Source organism: Phocoena phocoena, chromosome 1 (assembly GCF_963924675.1).
Source record: "Phocoena phocoena chromosome 1, mPhoPho1.1, whole genome shotgun sequence".
NCBI classification, from domain to species: Eukaryota; Metazoa; Chordata; class Mammalia; order Artiodactyla; family Phocoenidae; genus Phocoena; species Phocoena phocoena.
In genome coordinates, this window is record NC_089219.1 from 181569385 (window position 1) to 181592018 (window position 22634).

The following is a 22634-nucleotide window of genomic DNA, read 5'->3' on the forward strand; positions in this document are numbered from 1 at the left end:
CTGGTCCTGGACTTTTGTTTGTTGGAAATTATCAGTTACAGTTTTAATTTCATTACCTGTGATTGGTGTGTTTATATTTTCTAATTCTTTCTGGTTCAGTCTGGGAAGGTTTTACTTTTCCAAGAGTTTGTCCACTTCTTCCAGGTTGTCCATTTTATTGGCATAGTGTTGCTTGTAGTAGTCTCTTAGGATACTTTGTATTTTTGCAGTGTCTGTTGTAACTTCCCCTTTTTCATTTCTAATTTTATTGATTTGAGTCCTCTCCCTTTTTTTCCTGATAAGTCTGGCTAATGGTTTATCCATTTTGTTTATCTTCTCAAAGAACCAGCTTTTAGTTTTATTCATCTTTGCCATTATTTTCTTTGTTTCTATTTCATTATTTCTGCTCTGATCTTTATGATTTCTTTCCTTCTACTATCTTTGGGTTTTCTTTGTTCTTTTTCTAGTTGCTTTAGGTGTAAGGTTAGATTTTTCATTTGAGATTTTTCTTGTTTCTTGAGGTGAGCTTGAATTGTTATGATCTTCCCTCTTAAAACTGCTTTTGCTGAGTCCCATAGGTTTTGGATCCTCATGTTTTCATTGTCATTTGTTTCTAGGTATTTTTTGATTTCCTCTTTGATTTCTTCAGTGATCTCTTGATTATTTAGCAGTGCATTGTTTAGCCTCCATGTATTTGTGTTTTTTACTGTTTTTTTCCTGTAATTGATTTCTAATCTCATGGCGTTGTGGTCGTAAAAGATGCTTGATATAATTTCAATTTTCTTAAATTTTCCAAGACTTGATTTGTGACCCAAGATGTGAACTATTCTGGAGAATGTTCCATATGCACTTGAGAAGAAAGTGTATTCTTCTGCTTTCAGGTGGAATGTACTAAAAGTATTAATTAATTCCGCCTGATCTATTGTGTCATTTAAAGCTTGTGTTTCCTTATTTATTTTCTGTCTGGATGATCTGTCCATTGGTGTAAGTGGGGTGTTAAGTCCCCCACTATTATTGTGTTACTGTCAATTTCTCCTTTTATGGCTGTTAACGTTTGCCTTATGTATTGAGGTGCTCCTATGTTGGGTGCATAAATATTTATAATTGTTACGTTTTCTTCTTGGATTGATCCCTTGATCATTAGGCAGTGTCCTTTAATGTCTCTTGCAACAGTCTTTATTTTAAAGTTTATTTTATCTGATATGAATATTGCTACTCCAGCTTTCTTTTCATTTCTATTTGCATGGAATATCTTTTTCCATCCCCTCACTTTCACTCTGTATGTGTCTCTAGGTCTGAAGTGGGTTTCTTGTGGACAGCATATATGGAGGTCTTGTTTTTGTATCCATTCTGTGTTTTTTGGTTGGAGCATTTAATCCATTTATATTCAAGATGATTATTGATATATATGTTCCTATTACCATTTTCTTAATTGATTTGGGTTTGTTTCTGTGGGTCTTTTTCTTCTCTTGTGTTTCCTGCTTAGAGAAGTTCCTTTAGCATTTGTTATAAAGCTGGTTGTAAAGCTGGTGGTGCTGAATTCTCTTAGCGTTTGCTTGTCTGTAAAGCTTTTTATTTCTCCATTGAATCTGAATGAGATCCCTGACAGGTAATCTTGGTTGTAGGTTTTTCACTTTCATCATTTTAAATACGGCCTGCCACTCCCTTCTGGCTTGAAGAGTTTCTGCTGAAAGATCAGCTGTTAACCTTATGGGGATTCCCTTGTATGTTATTTGTTGTTTTTCCCTTGCTGCTTTTAATGTTTTTTTCTTTGTATTTAATTTTTGACAGTTTGATTAATATGTGTCTCAGTGTGTTTCTCTTTGGGTTTATCCTGTATGGGATTCTCTGTGCTTCCTAGACTTGATTGACTATTCCCTTTTCCATGTTAGGGAATTTTTTGACTATAGTCTCTTCAAATATTTTCTCGGACCATTTCTTTTTCTCTTCTTCTTCTGGGATCCCTATAATTCAAATATTGGTGTGTTTAATGTTGCCCCAGAGATCTCTGAGACTATCCACAATTCTTTTCATCCTTTTGTCTTTATTCTGCTCTGCTGTAGTTATTTCCACCATTTTTTCTTTCCAGGTCCCTTATCTGTTCTTCTGCTTCAGTTATTCTGCTATTGCTTCCCTCTAGAATATTTTTAATTTCAGTTATTGTGTTGTTCATCATTGTTTGTTTGCTCTTTAGTTCTTCTAGATCCTTGTTAAATGTTTCTTATATTTTCTCCATTCTGTGTCCGAGATTTTGGATCATCTTTACTATGATTACTCTGAACTCTTTTTCAGGTAGGTTGCCTCTTTTGTCTTCATTTATTTGGTCTTGTAGGTTTTTACCTTCTCCTTCATCTGTAACATAACTTTTTGTCATTTCTTTTTTTTTTTTTGATGGGTGGGGCTGTATTCCTGTCTAACTGGCTATTTGGCCTGAGGCATCCAGCACTGGAGTTTGCAGGTAGTTGGATAGAGCCAGGTCTTGGTGCCAAGATGAGGACCTCTGGGAGGCTTCATTCCTATTAATATTCCCTGGAGTCTGAGGTTCTCTGTTATCCAGAGTTTTGGACTCGGAGCTCCCACCACAGGAGCTTGGGCCTGACCTCTGGCCTGGGAACCAAGATCCTGCAAGCCACATGGTAAGGCAAAAAAAAAAAAAAAAGATAAAAGATCAAAGAAAGGAGCTGTACAATAACAAAGACTAAAAGACAAAATAAAATTAGAAAGATAAAAACTATATTAGGAAAAATAAAAATATAATTGAAACAACCGCAATAAAGTAAAACAAAACCACAACAGAAAAAGGTGGGGGGAGGGGGCAGGGAACAAGCCAAAAGGAGCAGAACAATGACAAAGTATAAAGAATAAAATAAAATTAGAAAAGTAAAAGATTTATTAGAAAAAATAAAAATATAAATGGATCAACAACAAGGTAAAACAGAACCCCAATCTAAAAGAAGAAAAAAGAAAAAAAGATAAAAAAAGAAAGGAAGAAAAAAAGAAAAAACCTTGGCTGTAGGGGGGTAGGTGTTTAGGCAAAGATGGAACTTAGGCAGTGGCGGGATTTAAGGTGGAGTGGAACCTAGGCAGGGAGGCTGACATTTGAGCATGAGGCAGAGCCTAGGCCCAGGACCCACGCAGCCAGAAAAGGCCTTGGGGGTGGGGCCTAGGCGGGGCATCATTCAAGTGGAAGCAGAGAGACAGCAAGTCTAAAGGACTGCCTATGGAGTGTGGAGTTCCAGAGTTTGGAGGTAAGGCCCTGGTTGAGGGTGTGTGGGAGGGATTTAGGCCCAGCGTGGTTAGAGTGGGTCTCAGAGGGGGTCTCCAATTATAGAGGTAGGGCCCTTGATGGGGTGTAGGGGTGGGGCTTGGGCTCTGAGCCGCAGGAGGGAGGCTCCAAGGGCAGTGGATTAGGCCCAGGAGCCCAACAGGCTCCTCAGTGCCTAAGTGGACAGGGAAAGTTCTGGTTGCATTCCCTTCCATTCCTCTGTGTTCCCCCATGTCTCCCCCAGGGTCTCCCCCATTCCTGCTGGACCCCTGACTGTTGGTGGGTCTCGCTGGGTGTAGGAACTCCTCCTCTCCCCCAGCCGCCCTTCAAGGGTGCCAGTCCCAGAGGTCCAGACTTTACTTTTGCTCTCCCTTCCCACCCTCCCACTCGCTCAGGACCTCTGCAGCTGGAGGGGGCCTAGGTTGCCAGAGGATCAGTCCCGGGATCTCAGTAGCCTCCTGGAGGCCCAAGAGGGCAGGAGAAACCTGGCCACGCTCTCTTTTGATCCTCTGCCCTCCCAATGGTTCCCCAATTTCCCCCTTTGGACAAGGGATCCCTTCCCCTCCCCCAGCCACCTCTCAGGGTGCCAGTCCCATCCCACCTCCACTTCTCCTCCCCCCTCATTCCTCCCATGACCCACATCCTACCTGGTTGCTGGGGGTTCCTCCTGTCCCCTTAGGTGTCCATGGTCCCCCAATGGTGCCTGGTAGGTGCCAATTGTGCAGAGACATGAATTCCATGTCCTCCTAGTCCACCATATTGACTCCTCTCCCTAACATACTATTATACATCAAATATATTTCAGTAAAGATAAATTTAAAAAAAGGATGAAGGGGCATACTGAACAAGTGGATAGCAGCATAGTGTTTATGAAGACAAATACCTTGCAAGTTTCAAATATTTTTCAGCTTTAAAATTCTTTAACTTGTTCAGATTATTTTTTATTTATTTATTTTTTTTGCTGTACGCGGGCCTCTCACTGCTGTGGCCTCTCCCGTTGCGGAGCACAGGCTCTGGATGTGCAGGCTCAGCGGCCATGGCTCACAGGCCCAGCCGCTCCACGGCATGTGGGATCTTCCCAGATCGTGGCACAAACCCACGTCTCCTGCATCGGCAGGCGGACTCTCAACCACTGCGCCACCAGGGGAGCCACAAATTATTCTTATTTTAATGTATTTTTAATTTAAACATTACACTTATACTTTACCCTTTGATCTCTGTTCTTCATGTAGAAAAACTTCCATGTTCTCAACCACCTCAAATAGACCATGGAACGATTAAATCATCTAGCTCTGCAGAAGAAAGGAGAGAAACATTTGAACCCAAGCTTTATGCACATGGCACCAAGTTAAGTTATACCTGTGAAGATGGTTTCAGTATATCTGAAGAAAATGTGATAACATGCCACATGGGAAAGTGGAGTTCTCCACCTCGTTGTGTAGGTGAGGACAGCATGCAAACCAAAATTCTATTTTCAGTACCATTCTTTACTAATCAATTATCATCAAAGTCATGGAACAGAATCCTTTAGATTCCTAAATATATTAATTATTTATATATTTATAGGTCATTTATGTATTAATATATAATTTATATTTTTATACATTTAATCGATTTTTGTATATTCATTTTCTGTTAATTTCATCAGTTCAGTATAGAATCACTTTTAAATCTGGCACTTTCTTTTGTATTAACACTGTATGTGTAAAAAAACTAAACCTACCTATTCATATAGTTAAACCTATTTATATTCCTATTTATTCATATAAGTTGCAATGTATGCGTTGCCACCAAGTTTTTTCAAAAAAAACTTACGTTCTTCCTACAATGTCTCTTTTAATGTCTTACAATATATAGTACTTTTCTTAAGGTGATGAAGTCTCAGTGTGTTCTCTTTTATTAATCATAATTGCTTAGAGATGCACTGATAGTCTCATTCATAAATATATTGGTATTTTTAGTTTCAAGTTCTTGTTCAAGTGGACAGCTGGAAACACACCAGAATGGTGATTTTTGGGTGCATTTGTGCATTTCTCTGCAATGTGATGGAAGTTCCTGTAAAATCATTTATTGTTTTCAAGTAAAACTATGAAATATGGCAAGCAGTATATCAAATTAAATTTCAGAGTTAGTGAAACATGAAATCGTTCTTTCATTTATTCCTAGGACTTCCTTGTGGACTTCCACCTTCGATTCAGAATGGTGTTGTATCTAATGAGAAAGGCAGTTACCAAGATGGAGAAGAAGTTACATACGACTGTGATGAAGGTTTTGGGATTGATGGACCTGCATCTATAAGATGTTTAGGAGGAAAATGGTCCCTTCCACCGGAATGCATAAGTATAGTATATTTTATTTTATTCTGAGGCTGATAAATATCTTTAATTCAGGACATAAATGGCACAAGTATGAAACTAAGCTGTAATTCTAGAATTAAACAAGGTGTCTTTGGAAAGTTCTGGATTCTGGTAGAGAGTTAATAACCCTAGTAATGATAAAAGTTTGATTCATGAACTAAATTATCTCACTATCACATCATCTTGTGTACACTTTGGACATCCTCTGATACACATCCTCAGACTTCTGGTCTCTGTTCCTATAACACAGCTGGCCCCTGCTCATCAGTCTTATCAGCACTCAATTTACTGTTAATTTATCAGTTATTTCTTTATAATATACAATTTTCTAAGATATTTGACATAATTCAAGGGAACAGACTTTGACAGAAGCAAAAAAAAGAAACACATCCATAATGTAGGTGACCTGTGATGGGGAAAAATAATTTAAATGTGAGAAGTGTGGTCTCAAACATCAAAGGCATCCCTGTCTCTTTGAGTATCACCATTCCCATGTTATAGTTTTGATGAATATAGACATAATCAATGTAACTAAGTCAAGACTTCTAACATTTTAAGTTGTAAGAGAAATATTGTACAGTATTCATTGGTTTGATATGTATATATCTATTTTTCTAGAATATAATTATTGGCCACTATTATTTTTAAAGATGTACTAAACAAATACAATTTTTCTTTTTTTCAGACACAGATTGTTTTAACGTACCCAGCTTTAATGGTGCTGTACTCATAGACCAGAAGAAGAAATCATATAGGTCAGGAGAACAGGTGGCTTTTAAATGTCGACCATCTTATCAATTGGATGGAGCCAATACTATACAGTGTATTAAGAGCAAATGGATAGGAAGGCCAGCATGCAGAGGTACTTTGGTAAATTTTAAAACTTTATTTATTAAAGTATCTTAAGTAACATAATACAGAAAAGTGCCTCTACCATCATAAAATGGACACAGATTATTTTCAGGCCAAGTCAAAGAAGGTTTATGCCTGAACATAAAAAGGGATGGAATTGTGTACTCAGTGCTCAGTCTTATAGCTCAATAATTCTCAATGCACAGCCCCTGACACAGCAGTCTTAGCATATTCTGGAAGGTTATTAGACATGCAAGCACAGATTCACAGGCTCACTCACACCGGTTGTATCAAAAACTCTGGGGATGGAACCCTGAAACTGTTTTAAAGATTCCCAAGGGATTCTATGCACATTTCAGTTTAGGAACCATAGCTACAGTGTATTGTACTTTATATCCACCTGAATCTCACTGATGAATTACACATTACTCATTGTTGTATACTGAAGCATTTGCAAAAGTATATTATTAAAGAGCATTTTAATAAATACATACATTTATTTTTCTGTTAGTTTTCCAGATCTTTGTTTGGATCTTTTAATTAATCATCTTCTTTCAACTACGGTATTCTTCAAAGTATGCTAACTCTTGATCAAGTCTTTAAAGAAGTACCTAATGTGTTTATTTTTCTAAGGGCCTAAAGTTACAGTTCGTAAACAGGATGACTATAAACCGAATCCTGATGTCAAATGATCTTTTATTATGATTTTCTTATGGTTCATAAATTCATTTTGAATTTATATAATTTATAACACTTAATTTACTAAACTGAGAAAGAGATGTCCAGAAAAGCTTTCATTTTCACTGGCCTAAAAAATGTGTATCAACCTTCTAGTGAAGGATGGGGGAGAGATTTAAGATACAGAAGCTTAATTTGTACTAAAAAATATTGCTTTATCTCCTTATCCTCAAACTTACATGTGAGTTTATTAAAATTAGCAGTCTTTCATGACAGATTAACTCTTGATTTTTTTTTTTTCTTTTTTTTTTTTTTTGCGGTATGTGGGCCTCTCACTTGTTGTGGCCTCTTCCGTTGCGGAGCAACAGGCTCCGGACGCGCAGGCTCAGCGGCCATGGCTCACGGGCCCAGCCACTCCACGGCATGTGGGATCTTCCCGGACCAGGGCACAAACCCGTGTCCCCTGCATCGGCAGGCGGACTCTCAACCACTGCGCCACCAGGGAAGCCCTAACTCTTGATTTTAAATGACCATATGGAATATATGTGACATCCCACTTGGTAGCTTGCTGTTCATAATGATCATTATATTAGAGATACTATTTTTCTTTCTATCTAGATGTTTCCTGTGTGAATCCGCCCAAAGTGGAAAATGCTATTATACAAAATAAGAAGTCTAGATATCAAAGTGGTGAGAGCGTACATTATGAATGCAACTGGCCTTATGACCCTTTTGGGGAGGTAGATGTGATATGTTTAAATGGAACTTGGACAAAAGCACCTCAGTGCAAAGGTAGAGTATCTTACACCACCCCCCCCCCAATTTTAGAGAATATATTAGGGACAAAATATGTTGATATAAATGTATAATGAAGTAGTTCTTATGGAATTTTTTTTTTGATGCAAATAAAATGAAGGTGCTTAAAATCCAGTTCTTTTGTGGACTGAATAAGTAATCTGACATATTTATTGTTTGAAAGAGTTGACCAGATTTGAACAGTTGGAATCTTGGAACATTTCTTATCTTAAATATTAAGACATTCAGTTACTTCCTGGTGAATAAATGTGTTAACGATACCATAAGTACATTTGACAGCCCAAGAAATTCCACTTTGAGACATGGAATATAGGCAGCCAGGGCCTGATCACAGAATGTGACTTAAATTTGGGCATCTTCAGCATATGGATGATATTTAAAGGCATGTTACTAGCTGAACTCATTCAGGGAATTAGTATACATATAAAAAAAGTAAGTCTGAGAACTTGGTCCTGGGACACTTCAGTGTTTAGAGTTCAGGAAGTAAGGGAATCCAAACCAAGAAATATATTAGCCACTTCTAGTTTTTCAAGTTAACTTTTTCCTGGTATGTATTTTTTGCAGTCTTCCACTTGAACATGTTTAGAGTGATTTTCTTGTAGACAGCATATAGATGAATCTTGTTTATGTGTCCACCCTGCCATTTTCAGTCTTTCCACTGATATATTAAGGCTCTTTACATTGAAAATATCTATTAACAAAATAGGGACAATGTCAGCAATTTTATTATTTGTTTTCTGTGTGTTTCCTCGGTTTCTCATCCCCATTTCCTTTTCTTGTCTTCCCTGTGGGTTTTTGAACATTATAAATAACTTAATTTTTATACATCTGCATTGCTTTGGAGTATATGTCTTGTCATGTTTTTATTAGCAGTTGCTCCAAGTATTAACAGTCACATAAGCGGCTTATCACTCCCTACTTGTATTGACATTTTACCACTTCAGGTGAAATGTGGAAACCTTACTTCCATTTAGATTCTTTTTATCTCCCCACATTTCAACATAAGTGTCTTTAGTATTCTCTCTATATACATTGAGCAATGTTTCAAATGACATAATTTTATACCTAATTTAACAAAATCATTAGGGAAAAGATATTCTTATTATATTTACCCTTATTTTTAAAAATCAATTCCATTGTTTTTTCTTCCTTCCTAAAGTCTCAATCCCTTTTCTAGTTTCCTTTATATTTGAAGAATTGCTTTAGCAATTCTTTAGGTATAGGTTTGCTAGAGACAAGTTCTCTCAGTTTTCCTTTGTCTGGAAAGATTTTTCTTTCTCCCTTTAATCCTAAAATATATTTCACTCAATATAGAATTTGGGGTTGACAATTCTTTTCTTCCAGCACTGAAAAAATGATGTCACTTCTTTCTGGTTCTATGTTCATGGATGAAAATCCTACCAGTTTTTGAATCCCTGTTCCATATAAGTATTGCATAATATCTATCTAGCTCTTTTGAGATTTTTTTCTTTTTCTTTAATTTCCAGCAGTTTGATTTTGATGTATCTTGACATTGATTTCTTTGGGTTTATCCTGTTTGGAATTCACTTAGCTGTTTTATTATGTAGATTTGTGCCTTATGCCCTATTTCAGAAATTTTCAGCCATTACTTTTACATTTTTTTTTTCATCTCATCCCCTTCCTTTTCATTTTCTGGGTCTCCAATCTTTTTCTATTTTCCCATGGGTTCCTGAAGCTCTGTCCATTTTCTTTTCAGTCTATTTTCAAAGTTAGTCTATAGTCAAGTTTATTTATCCTTCTGCCATCTGCAATGTATTATTGAGCCCATCCAGTGTGTTTTTTTAAAAAGTTATATTACTCTATTTTCCAGTTCTGTCAATTTGACTGGATTTTTAAAAACCATTGCCCAATAATTTCAATATGTATGTCATCTCAGTGTTGTCTTCTTTTGATTGTTTTTTCTCTTTTGAGGTTTTCCTCATCCTTGGTATGATGAGTGATGATCAACTGTATTCTGGACATTTTGGGTATTCTGTATTGAGATTAAAGACGTTATTGAAATCTTTTATTTATCAGACCTCCCTTACTGCCATGCAGGGTGCAAGTCCAGGGTTCCCACCTGGCCTCCACTGACTCCTGGAGAAAGGGGAGAGGTGTCTTCTTCCCTCACCATGTGAGTGGAAGTCTGGACTCCTCACTTGGCCCCTGCTGATCAGGGTGGGGATGGGTTGGTCTTAGGTTCTATGGTGTATTTCTAGAGAAAGTCAGGATTGTAAATACTGTTTCTGTCTTACTATGCTGATCCTTTCCTGGGACTTTGCTTAAAGAGACCAAGTTCTTCTTGGGACTGTTTTTTTTTTTTAATTTTCTTTCTGAACTTGCTATCATTTCTGGGTTGCAGTCTCAGTGGTCCATCCAGGATACAAAGAAGGGAAAAGGAAAACCCAAACAAGTCTCTGGAGTGTAATTCCTTGAATCCCAACGTCTCTAACCAGATATCTTCTCTACATCTTTCACAGTCTCCTGAGTTGGTTTATTATAATATGTTCAGGATTTTTAGTTAGCAGAAATAATACAGAGCAGATGCAATAAGCAGAAATATTTCTACCTCATCTTGTCCAGAAAAGGAAGACAGCATTCCCTCTCCCACTATTGAAATCTGTAATTCTTTGACTTTTATAAAAACAGCTGTTGGGGCTGATGTTCATTTTGTAATAAAAATGAAAATCAATAAATATGACTAGAGATTCAACAGACACTGCTGTATGTTGTATACAAGGATATTTTTTATCTTAGTTATCCATCTGTCCAGCATATATTCACTAAGAAAACATGTTTTAATACCAGAACACTGCAAAGCAGACATATTTGTTAATGTATTATGTGTACTTTCATGTGGGGTAAAAGTAGGGACTTAAAAATGTGCCTTTTCGTTTAAGTGTTTCAAATTTCTTCAATAAATCATTTCTGTCATCAGAAATCAAAAGCCTGATTATTACATATTAGGCTACATTTTTATCTTTTTATTTTAAACTGTGGGGTTTCTTTTTCTTTTTTTTCTCTTTCAATAAATCAAACATATTTTTTAGACTCTAAAGGAAAATGTGGGCCTCCCCCACCAATAGACAACGGAGACATTACCTCATTCCCGGCACAAGTATATCCTCCAGGATCGAAAGTTGAGTACCAATGCCAGTCCTACTATGAACTTCAGGGAAACGGATACATAGTATGTCAGAATGGAGAGTGGTCAGAACCACCAAAGTGCTTAGGTAAATATTTCAATCTTCTTGTGGATCCTGGGAAAATCGGTGTATTGAGTATGATGTTTAGCTGTTTATAATAGAGTTTTCATGGATTAACTACCAACCATTCTGTTGCATGCTTGACTACCAACTAATAATATGTGTGAAAATAAATTTTGAAAATTTCCTGTTCAAGCAACAATAGCAACAAAAGATTCCTTAATGAAAGCTCTTCATATGATAACTGACATTATGAATCTTTGATTATAACATTTAATTATTACACTAAAAATAGTACCTCATTCTTACAACATTAACTGTTTAAAATGATGGAAACTACATACTGGATTTTCAATGAGTTGGTTTGTAAAAGGTTTTGAGAAGGAATTTTTGGACCAGAGCAAGAAATTCTACTTGAAAGCCTGAAATTCTGTGGAAAATATTTGTATACTACTTAACAGTTTATGTTTATTTTTTTTAACTTCAGATGCATGTGTAATTTCAGAAGAAATGATGAAAAAACATAACATACAATTAAGATGGAGAAAAGATAAAAAACTTTATTCTAAAACAAATGACACTGTTGAATTTGTATGTAAAACCGGATATTGTTCAAAGGATAGCTCTGCTGTATTTCGAACAACCTGTTGGGAGGGAAAACTGGAATATCCTACTTGTCAAGAAAGATGTCGTTGAAGTGCAGTTGTAAAACTGAAATATGTACATGTATTCAGAATTTTTCATTATTATTCCAGTTCTCAGTTTCTTTTTATCAAGTATTGTTTAACTCATCTCTATTCATAAATCAGCTTCATGTTAAACATTATAGGGATGATGTAATTATAATCTTGGAGACCAACTAATCACTTCTTAAAAGCACCTCATTAAAACTTGGCAAACCAAAATGCTACGTGTCCTGTTGATAAAACATCTACGGCAAGAAATTAGATGCAATCACTTCAGTACCTCCTTTCATCCATCAGTTTCCTAACTTTCTAAAGATTTCTCCATAACTTCTGAGGTTTCCTAAGATTCTGTTTCAGAAGAAATGGGAAGAAATACTTGTCTCCATTTTCAAAATAACATCACTTTACAAACATGTAAAATGCAAACTATGTAATACCTATATTAGTAATTACATGTAAGTAGTTATTTCTTACTTTTGCTCATCCGTCAATAGATAAATATACCAAAAAATAATGAAATACATGATCTTTTACAAGACGCCTATCTAGCACACATAATAATTCACATAAAGAGGAATTAGAGGACTTCCCTGGTGGCACAGTGGTTAAGAATCTGCCTGCCAATGCAGGGGACATGGATTCATGCCCTGGTCCAGGAAGATCCCACATGCCGCGGAGCAACTAAGCCCAGGCACCACAACTAGTGAGCCTGCGCTCTAGGGCCCACCAGCCACAACTACTGAGCCCACGTGCCACAACTACTGAAGCCCGTAAGCCTAGAGCCCGTGCTCCGCAACAAGAAAAGCCACCGCCACGAGAAGCCCACGCACCACGATGAAGAGCAGCCCCCGTTCGCCACAACTAGAGAAATCCCGAATGCAGCAACGAAGACCAAACACAGCCAAAAATAATAAATAACTAAATATATTTAAAGATACTACACTAAAATCAATAAAATAATAATATATTAAAAAAGATGAATTAGAATCAAGTTGGCTGCATAACTATCATTATGATAGTTATGCAACCAATCACATGACATATAAGTGATTTAAAAAATCCAACATCAAGTATAAACACACATACACATATAAACACACTATGCCTTGAACACTGAATACATTTTTATAGAACAAATATTGGCAACAAGTACAATAGAATATTCTACAATAGAATATTCTACAATAGAATATTTAGAATAACTATAGTTGAATTTAGAGACAATAGGGGTAAAACGTGGTGTTTAAGTCCGTTTTACTTACCGCTATTGTAAAATTTTCATTGTATATCACCTTTGAACCATAGCATGTTATTTTTTTTTTTTTCATAGCATGTTATTTTAAAATAAAGATGTATACAAGGTAAGACAACATATAGTACATATAGTGCTGAGAACTATAGAGACCTCCTTGGTAATGATCTCCAGGTCTAATAACATTTTCATGATTTTGCTGGTATAGAGAGTTTTGGAAACTCAACCACAAGAGTCTGAAGTGTGATCTTTAGGTTCATACATTTCAAACAGCATAGTTAGTTTAAATCAGTGGACTAGAAACATTATAAATTTCTAAAAATCATGAAAATTTTCACATGAAAATAGGGATATAAATAATTGAGCTAAAATATTTTAAGGTGATATCTTGTTACTCCATGTTGCATCAAATCAAGTGGCCTTCTTAGAATAAGAAGCATGGCTGTCACCATTGGAGCTAATTGATCTAAATCTGAATCACTGGTGACAGCTGCTTTTCTCATCCTTAAATTAACTTGTTACAATTGGAAAGTTATCTTTGCTGTTAATGTTAACATTTGTGTATATACTATTTCTCCAAAATCTTCACCTAATGGTTGTAGAATCTATTTATGACACATGGCTACAATCGGTTATTTCACTGTTGACAAGAAAATCGTGATTTTAATGATAAATCTTCTCATTTTTCTGCATTCATTCATTGTCATTCTGTGTACAGATGAGTGTTAATTTACAGACTCTGTTCACATTCAACTTTTACCTTAAAAGTTTTGGGAAATCTTTATTTTTGCCCATTAATTTCCAATTTTTGGAGGAAGGACTTGATGTAATTGTAACCTTCCATGGTGGCTTTAAGACTTTTTGCCTTTAAAAAAAATTGTTGTTTGTATCAGCATGGATTCCTACATTTTTATTTATTCAATTTATCACAATCAATTATACTCATTCTTTGAAGATAAAATGATCCAAATTTTGGCTAGTGAGTGCCTCTTGAAACTCGTTCTGATTGCTCCTGATCTATCCCCATTGGTCCTTGAGCATTTCTCTTCTTTTTAGCCCAACACCGATAATCCAGTCTCACTATATACCTCCCATGCCCAACACCAGTAATCATCTATATTTCCAAAAGCGTCTGATTCTTTTTATTGAAGAGTTGTTTTAAGAACCCAAGAATTGTGTTACTCGTGCTAGATGGGAGTTTTCAATACTGCTGAGATGTCTTTTCTTCCAGGGTCTCTTGGTTGTCAGACCTTTGAAACAGAAATGAAATTTTTTCCCATGGTTGGATTTTTAAATGTTTTTTGATTGAGGTATAATTGATTTACAGTAGTTTCAGGTGTACAACATAGTGATTCACAATTCTTAACTGTACTCTATTTATAGTTATCATAAAATATTGGCTATACTCCCTGTGTTGTACGATACGTCCTTGTAGCTTATATATTTTGTAGCTTATATATTTTATACATAATAGCTTAGCTTATATATTTTATACATACTTAACTTATATATTTTATACATAATACTTTGTACCTCTTGATCCCCTACCCCTATCTTGTCCCTCCCCCTTTCCCTCTCCCCGCTGGTAACCACTTGTTTGTTCTCTATACCTGTGAATGTCTTTCTGTTACTATTCACTAGTTTGCTATATTTTTTAGATTCCACACATAAGTGATATCATACTTTGTCTTTCTCTGTATGACAAATTTCACTCAGAATAGTACCCCCCCCAAGTCCATCCATGTTGTTGCAAATGGCAAAATTTTATACTTTTTTATGGCTGACTTGTTCCAATGTGTGTGTGTCTATATATACACATATATACATATGCAGTGTGGTGGGTTTGGGTAAACCTAGTTGGGTAAAAAGATAAGAAAACAATCATACTGGGTTTTTTTTTCAGTGTCATCCTGGTTATTGCAGGTAAGCTAGGGAAGAGAAGATTTAACTTTGGGTCACATTCATCTAATTCATCTGTTTACATTGAGGGAGGAGTATGCATTTCCAAGCTGAGATGGCTTTTGAATAATCTTATTTGAAGGATGTATTTCTAAAGAAGTAGAAGAAGAGCTGTGCAGTATAACTTGTTTCCCATGTATCTAGTGTGCAGGGGTGGGAGGTATAAAAGTGGAATTGTTTTACAATTGCACCAATATTTCAGAAAGAACAAGAACAATAAGAACACAAAGTATTTTTTTTTAATTTCAGTGAAATGTCATAATTTTCTAAGGTAAATATTAACTAGGGACTTTACAGTTACAAATAAAAGCCACTAAAAATTTCTTTAGTCGTTTCCCAATTGTACTGAGATGTCTAGCACTTTCGGAAAACACATATTTAATAATAAATGTATCTATAGATATGTAGTTCTAGAAGATGAAAAAGATAAAATGAAAATATTATTAGTTGAGGTACTAGAGAATAGACTGTGTATCTGGCAAGTTAAATAAGTGAGAGAGGAGAATCTAGTTATATTTCGTGAGTCTGCAATGTGAAACACCCTGGGAAAAATGACTCCATGGAAGATGGCAAATCTGGAACAAAGAGTAAAGAAAGAATGTAAAGGAGGAACCAGAACAATAAGAGCACAAAGATTTTTTTTTAAGTTTCAGTGAAAGGTCATAATTTTCTAAGCTGAATATTAACTAGGGACTTACCTGGTGGTCCACTGGTTAAGACTCAGCACTTCCACTGCAGGGGGTGCCAGTTGGAGCCCTGGTCTGGGATATAATATCCTACATGTTGGGTGGCCAAAACAAAAATTTTAAAAATTCAAACTAAAGAAAGCATTTTCTGCTAAGGTATATTATTAAAAAATTAGACTAATGTATAGATTAATCTCATTCCATGCAAATGTGACAATCTTTCTCAACAAACCTCAGACTGGATAATGAACACATCCTACACAAATTCAATTCTCCTGGGGGAAAAGTCGCCTTATCCTTATATAAAAATGTGAATGTTGAATGATATATCCCAAGTCTAACAGCTGTAAATCAATTTAGATATATACTAATGCCTTATGAGATATCAAACTATTAAATCCATCAAGAAAAATTAATATAAGGTCATTTATTAATTATGAAAACCTATAGAATAAAAATAAAATGGTTTCACAATCACTCTTAAAAATAAAATTTTAATTAATTCACAAACATGAAATTAAAAAACAAAACTCAGAATACCATATTTTAAGAGGTTGATATAAAATTTGTATAAAAAATGTAGTACACAGATTGACAGAAGAAACTCCAAGTGCAGGTTTTTAAATTTTGAGGTTTGGTATATGTAGTTTTTCTATAATAAAAATAGATTACTTTAAGGGTTACATAATTATTTTAATTTAAATAGAAATCATAGCGCTAAGAAGTATATATTCAACATCTGAAAAAACAAATCTGATATTACTCAGGTATAATTTACATACAATGAAGCTTACACTTTATTTTTTTTAACATCTTTATTGGAGTATAATTGCTTTAAAATGGTGGGTTAGTTTCTGCTTTATAAGAAAGTGAATCAGCTATACATACACATATATCCCCAAATCTCTTCCCTCTTGCGTCTCCCTCCCTCCCACCCTCCCTATCCCACCCCTCTAGGTGGTCACAAAGCACCAAGATGATCTCCTTGTGCTATGCATCTGCTTCCCACTAGCTATTTTACATTTGGCAGTGTATATATGTCCATATATGTCCACTCTCTCACTTTGTCTCAGCTTACCCTTCCTCCTCCCCATGTCCTCAAGTCCATTCTCTAGTAGGTCTGTGCCTTTATTTCTGTCTTGCCCCTAGGCTCTTCATGACCATTTCTTTCTTTTTTTTTTTTAGATTTCATATATATGTATTAGCATACAGTATTTTTCTCCTTCTGACTTACTTCACTCTGTATGACAGACTCTAGATCCATCCACCTCACTAAAAATAATTCAATTTCGTTTCTTTTTATGGCTGAGTAATATTCCATTGTATATATGTTCCACATCTTCCTTATCCATTCATCTGTTGAGGGACACTTAGGTTGCTTCCATGTCCTGGCTATTGTAAATAGAGCTGCAATGAACATTGTGGTACATGACTCTTTTTGAATTATGGTTTTCTCAGGGTATATACCCAGTAGTGGGATTGCTGGGTCTTATGGTAGTTCTATTTTTAGTTTTTTAAGGAACCTCCATACCGTTCTCCATAGTGGCTGTATCCATTTACATTCCCACCAACAGTGCAAGAGAGTGCCCTTTTCTCCACACCCTCTCCAGCATTTATTGTTTGTAGATTTTTTGATGATGGCCATTCTGACTGGTGTGAGATGATATCTCATTGTAGTTTTGAGTTGCATTTCTCTAATGATTACTGATGTTGAGCATCCTATCATTTGTTTGTTGGCAATCTGTATATCTTCTTTGGAGAAATGTCTATTTAGATCCTCTGCCCATTTTTGGATTGGGTTGTTTGTTTTATTGATATTGAGCTGCATGTGCTGCTTGTAAATTTTGGAGATTAATCCTTTGTCAGTTGCTTCATTTGCGAATTTTTTCTCCCATTTGGAGTGTTGTCTTTTCATATTCTTTATGGTTTCCTTTGCTGTGCAAAAGCTTTGAAGTTTCATTAGGTCCCATTTGTTTATTTTTGTTTTTATTTCCATTTCTCGGGGAGGTGGGTAAAAAAGATCTTGCTGTGATTTATGTCAAAGAGTGTTCTGCCTATGTTTTCCTCTAAGAGTTTGATAGTATCTGATCTTACATTTAGGTCTTTAATCCTTTTTGAGTTTATCTTTGTGTATGGTGTTAGGATGTGTTCTAATTTCATTCCTTTACATGTAGCTTTCCAGTTTTCCCAGCACCACTTATTGAAGAGGCTGTCTTTTCTCCATTGTATACTCTTGCCTCCTTTATAAAAATTAAGGTGACCATATGTGCGTGGATATATCTCTGGGCTTTCTATCCTGTTCCATTGATCTATATTTCTGTTTTTGTGCCAGTACCATACTGTCTTGATTACTGTAGCTTTGTAGTATCATCTGAACTCAGTGAGCCTGATTCCTCCAGCTCCGTTTTTCATTCTCAAGATTGCTTTGGCTATTCGGGGTCTTTTCTGTTTCCATACAAATTGTGAAATTTTTTGTCCTAGTTCTGTGAAAAATAACAGTGGGAGTATTTTTGTTTGTTTCTTGTTTTGTTTTGTTTTTTGCGGTACGTGGGTCTCTCACTGTTGTGGCCTCTCCCGTTGTGGAGCACAGGCTCCGGATGCCCAGGCTCAGCGGCCATGGCTCACGGGCCCAGCTGCTCCGCGGCATGTGGGTTCTTCCCGGACCGGGGCATAAACCCGTGTCCCCTGCCTCAGCAGGCGGACTCTCAACCACTGCACCACCAGGGAAGCCCGCCAGTGGTAGTTTGATAGGGATTGCATTGAATCTGTAGATTGCTTTGGGTAGTAGAGTCATTTTCACAATGTTGATTCTTCCAATCCAAGGACATGGTCTATCTCTCCACCTGTTTGTATCATTTTTAATTCTTTCATCAGTGTCTTATAGTTTTCTGCCTAGAGGTCTTTTGTCTCCTTAGATAGGTTTATTCCTAGGTATTTTATTCTTTTTGTTGCAATGGTAAATTGGAGTGTTTTCTTAATTTCACTTTCAGATTTTTCATCATTAGTGTGTAGGAATGAAAGAGATTTCTGCGCATTCATTTTGTATCCTGCTACCTTACCAAATTCATTGATTAGCTCTGGTAGCTTTTTGGTGGCATCTTTAGGATTGTTTATATATATATAGTACCATGTCATTTGCAAACCATGACAGTTTTACTTCTTCTTTTCCGATTTGGATTCCTTTTATTTCTTTTCCTTCTCTGATTGCTGTGGCTAAAACTTCCAAAACAATGTTTAATAATAGTGGTGAGAGTTGGCAACCTTGTGTTGTTCCTGATTTTATTTGAAATGGTTTCAGTTTTTCAACATTGAGGACGATGTTGGCTGTGGATTTGTCATAATGTCCTTTATTTTATTGAGGTAAGTTCCCTCTATGCCTACTTTCTGTAGGGTTTTTATCATAAGTGTGTGTTGAATTTTGTCAAAAGCTTTTTTCTGCATCTATTGTGATCATATGGTTTTTCTCCTTCAATTTGTGAATATGGTGTATCACATTGATTGATTAGCGTATACTGAAGAATCCTTGCATTCCTCGGATAAACCCCACTTGATCATGGTGTGTGATTCTTTTAATGTGCTGTTGCATTCTGTTTGCTAGTATTTTGTTGAGGATTTTTGCATCTATGTTCATCAGTGATATTGGCCTGTAGTTTTCTTTCTTTGTGACATTTTTGTCTGGTTTTGGTATCAGGGTGATGGTGGCCTCATAGAATGAGTTTGGGAGTGTTCCTCCCTCTGCTATATTATGGAAGAGTTTGAGAAGGGTAGGTGTTAGCTCTTCTCTAAATGTTGGATAGAATTATTCTGTGAAGCCATCTGGCTTTTGTTTGTTGGAAGATTTTTAATCACAGTTTCAATTTCATTGCTTGTGATTGGTCTGTTTATATTTTCTATTCCTTCCTGGTTCAGTCTCAGAAGGCTGTGCTTTTCTAAGAATTTGTCCATTTCTTCCAGGTTGTCCATTTTATTGGCATATGGTTGCTTGTAGTCATCTCTCAGGATCCTTTGTATTTCTGCAGTGTCAGTTGTTATTTCTCCTTTTTCATTTCTACTTCTGTTGAGTTGTGTCTTCCTTTTTTTCTTGATGAGTCTGGTTAATGGTTTATCAATTTTGTTTATCTTCTCATAGAACCAGCTTGTAGTTTTATCAATCTTTGCTATCGCTCCCTTAATTTCTTTTTCATTTATTTCTGCTCTGATATTTATGATTTCTTTCCTTCTGCTAACTTAGGGGTTTTTTGTTCTTCTTCCTCTAATTGCTATAGGTGTAAGGTTAGGTTGTTTATTTGAGATGTTTCTTGATTCTTAAGGTACGATCGTATTGCCATAAACTTCCCTCTTAGGACTGCTCTTGCTGGATCACATAGGTTTCGGGTCATCATCCTTTCATTGTCATTTGTTTCTAGGTATTTTTTGATTTCCTCTTTGAATTCTTCAATGATCTCTTGGTTATGAAATAGTGTATTGTTTAGCCCCCATGTGTTTGTATTTTTTACAGATTTTTTCCTGTAATTGATATCTAGTCTCATAGCATTGTGGTTGGAAAACATACTTGATATGATTTCAATTTTCTTAAATGTACCAAGGCTTGATTTGTGACCCAGGATATGATCTATCCTGGAGAATGTTCCATGAGCACTTGAGAAGAAATTGTATTGTATTGTTTTTGCATGGAATGTCCTATAAATATCAATTAAGTCCATCTTGTTTAATGTATCATTTAAAGCTTGTGTTTCCTTATTTATTTTCCTTTTGGATGATCTGTCCATTGGTGAAAGTGGGGTGTTAAAGTACCCTACTATTATTGTATTACTGTCGATTTCCCCTTTTATGGCTGCTAGTATTTGCCTTATGTATTGAGGTGCTCCTATGTTAGGTGTGTAAATATTTACAGTTGTTGTATCTTCTTCTTGGATTGATCCCTTGATCATTATGTAGTGTCCTTCTTTGTCTCTTGTAATTGTCTTTGTTTTAAAGTCTATTTTGTCTGATATGAGAATTGCTACTCCATCTTTCTTTTGATTTCCATTTGCGTGGAATATCTCTTTCCATCCCCTCACTTTCAGTCTATATGTGTCCCTAGGTATGAAGTAGGTCTCTTGTAGACAGCATATATATGGGTCTTGTTTTTCTATCCATTCAGCAAGCCTGTGTCTTTTGTTTGGAGCATTTAATCCATTCACATTTAAGGTAATTATCGATATGTATGTTCCTATCACCATTTTCTTAATTGGTTTGGGTTTGTTATTGTAGGTTTTTTCCTTCTCTTGTGTTTCCTGCCTAGAGAAGTTCCTTTAGCATTTGTTGTAAAGCTGGTTTGGTGGTGCTGAATTCTCTTAGCTTTCGCTTGTCTGTAAAGGTTTTAATTTCTCCGTCAATTCTGAATGAGATCTTTGCTGGATAGAGTAATCTTGGTTGTAGGTTTTTCCCCTTTCCTCACTTTAAATATATCCTGCCACTCCCTTCTGCCTTGCAGAGTGTCTGCTGAAAGATTAGCTCTTAACCTTATGGGGATTCCCTTCTATGTTATTTGTTGTTTTTCCCTTGCTGCTTTTAGTATGTTTTCTTTGTACTGAATTTTTGATAGTTTTAGTAATATGTCTTCGCATGTTTCTCCTTGGATTTTTCCTGTATGGGACACTCTGTGCTTCCTGGACTTGATTAACTATTTCCTTTCCCATATTAGGGAAGTTTTCAACTATAAACTCTTCAAACATTTTCTCAGTCCCTTTCTTTTTCTCTTCATCTTCTGGGATCCCTATAATTCGAATGTTGGTGCATTTAATGTTGTCCCAGAGGTCTCTGAGGCTGTCCTCAATTCTTTTCATTCTTTTTTCTTTACTCTGCCCTGCAGTTGTTATTTCAACTATTTTATCTTCCAGGACACTTATCCGTTCTTCTGCCTCAGTTATTGTGCTATTGATTCCTTCTAGAGAATTTTTAATTTCATTTATTTTGTTGTTCATCATTTTTTGTTTGCTCTTTAGTTCTTCTAGGTCCTTCTTAAACGTTTCTTGTATTTTCTCCTTTGTATTTCCCAGATTTTTGTTCATCTTTACTGTCATTATTCTGAATTCTTTTTCAGGTAGACTCCCTTTTTCCTCTTCATTTGTTAGGTCTGGTGGGTTTTTACCTTGCTCCTTCATCTGTTGTGTGTTTCTCTGTCTTCTCATTTTGCTTAACTTACTGTGTTCAGGGTCTCCTTTTAGCAGGCTGCAGGTTTGTAGCTCCCTTTGTTTTTGGTGTCTGTTCCCAGTGGGTAAGGTTGGTTCAGTGGATTGTGTAGGCTTCCTGGTGGAGGGGACTGGCGCCTGTGTCCTGGTGAATGAGGCTGGATTTTGTCTTTCTGGTGGGCACGTCTGCGTCTGGTGGTGTTTGGGGTGTCTGTGACCTTATGCTTTTAGGCAGCCTCCCTGCTAATGGGTGGGGTTGTGCTCCTGTCTTGCTAGTTGTTTGGCATAGGGTGTCCAGCACTGTAGCTTGCTGGTCATTTAGTGAAGCTTGGTCTTGGCGTTGAGATGCAGATCTCTGGGAGATTTTTGCAATTTTATATTACGTGGAGCTGGGAGGTCTCTGGTGGACCAATGTCCTGAATTTGGCTCTCCCACCTCATAGGCACAGCCCTGACACCAGCCAGAGCACCATGAGCCTGTCATCCACACGGCTCAGAATAAAAGCAAGAAAAACTGAAGGCAAGAAAGAAAAAAATTAAATGAAATGAAATAAAATAAAGTTATTAAAATAAAAAATAATTATTAAAAAAAATTTAAAGTAATAAAAAAAAAGAAATAAGAGAGCAACCAAACCAAGAAACCAATCCACCAGTGATAAGAAACACTAAAAACTATATTAAAAAAAAAAGAAAAGAAAAATGGACTGGCAGAACGCTACAACAAAT

General features: G+C 36.2%; 1 protein-coding gene across 2 annotated transcripts in view; it reads left to right on the forward strand.

Annotated features, from left to right (window-relative positions):
• Nucleotides 1–22634, forward strand: part of LOC136125419 (complement factor H-like) — a 120001-nt gene that overhangs the window by 81900 nt on the left and 15467 nt on the right. Inside the window, exons 17-21 of one of the 2 annotated variants that reach the window (XM_065880175.1) lie at nucleotides 4477–4686; nucleotides 5411–5584; nucleotides 6287–6463; nucleotides 7750–7923; nucleotides 10998–11180. In XM_065880175.1, the coding sequence (XP_065736247.1) occupies nucleotides 4477–4686; nucleotides 5411–5584; nucleotides 6287–6463; nucleotides 7750–7923; nucleotides 10998–11180 (918 nt within the window). The remainder of the gene's footprint in view (nucleotides 1–4476; nucleotides 4687–5410; nucleotides 5585–6286; nucleotides 6464–7749; nucleotides 7924–10997; nucleotides 11181–22634) is intronic. The other variant, XM_065880171.1, reaches the window with a different exon arrangement.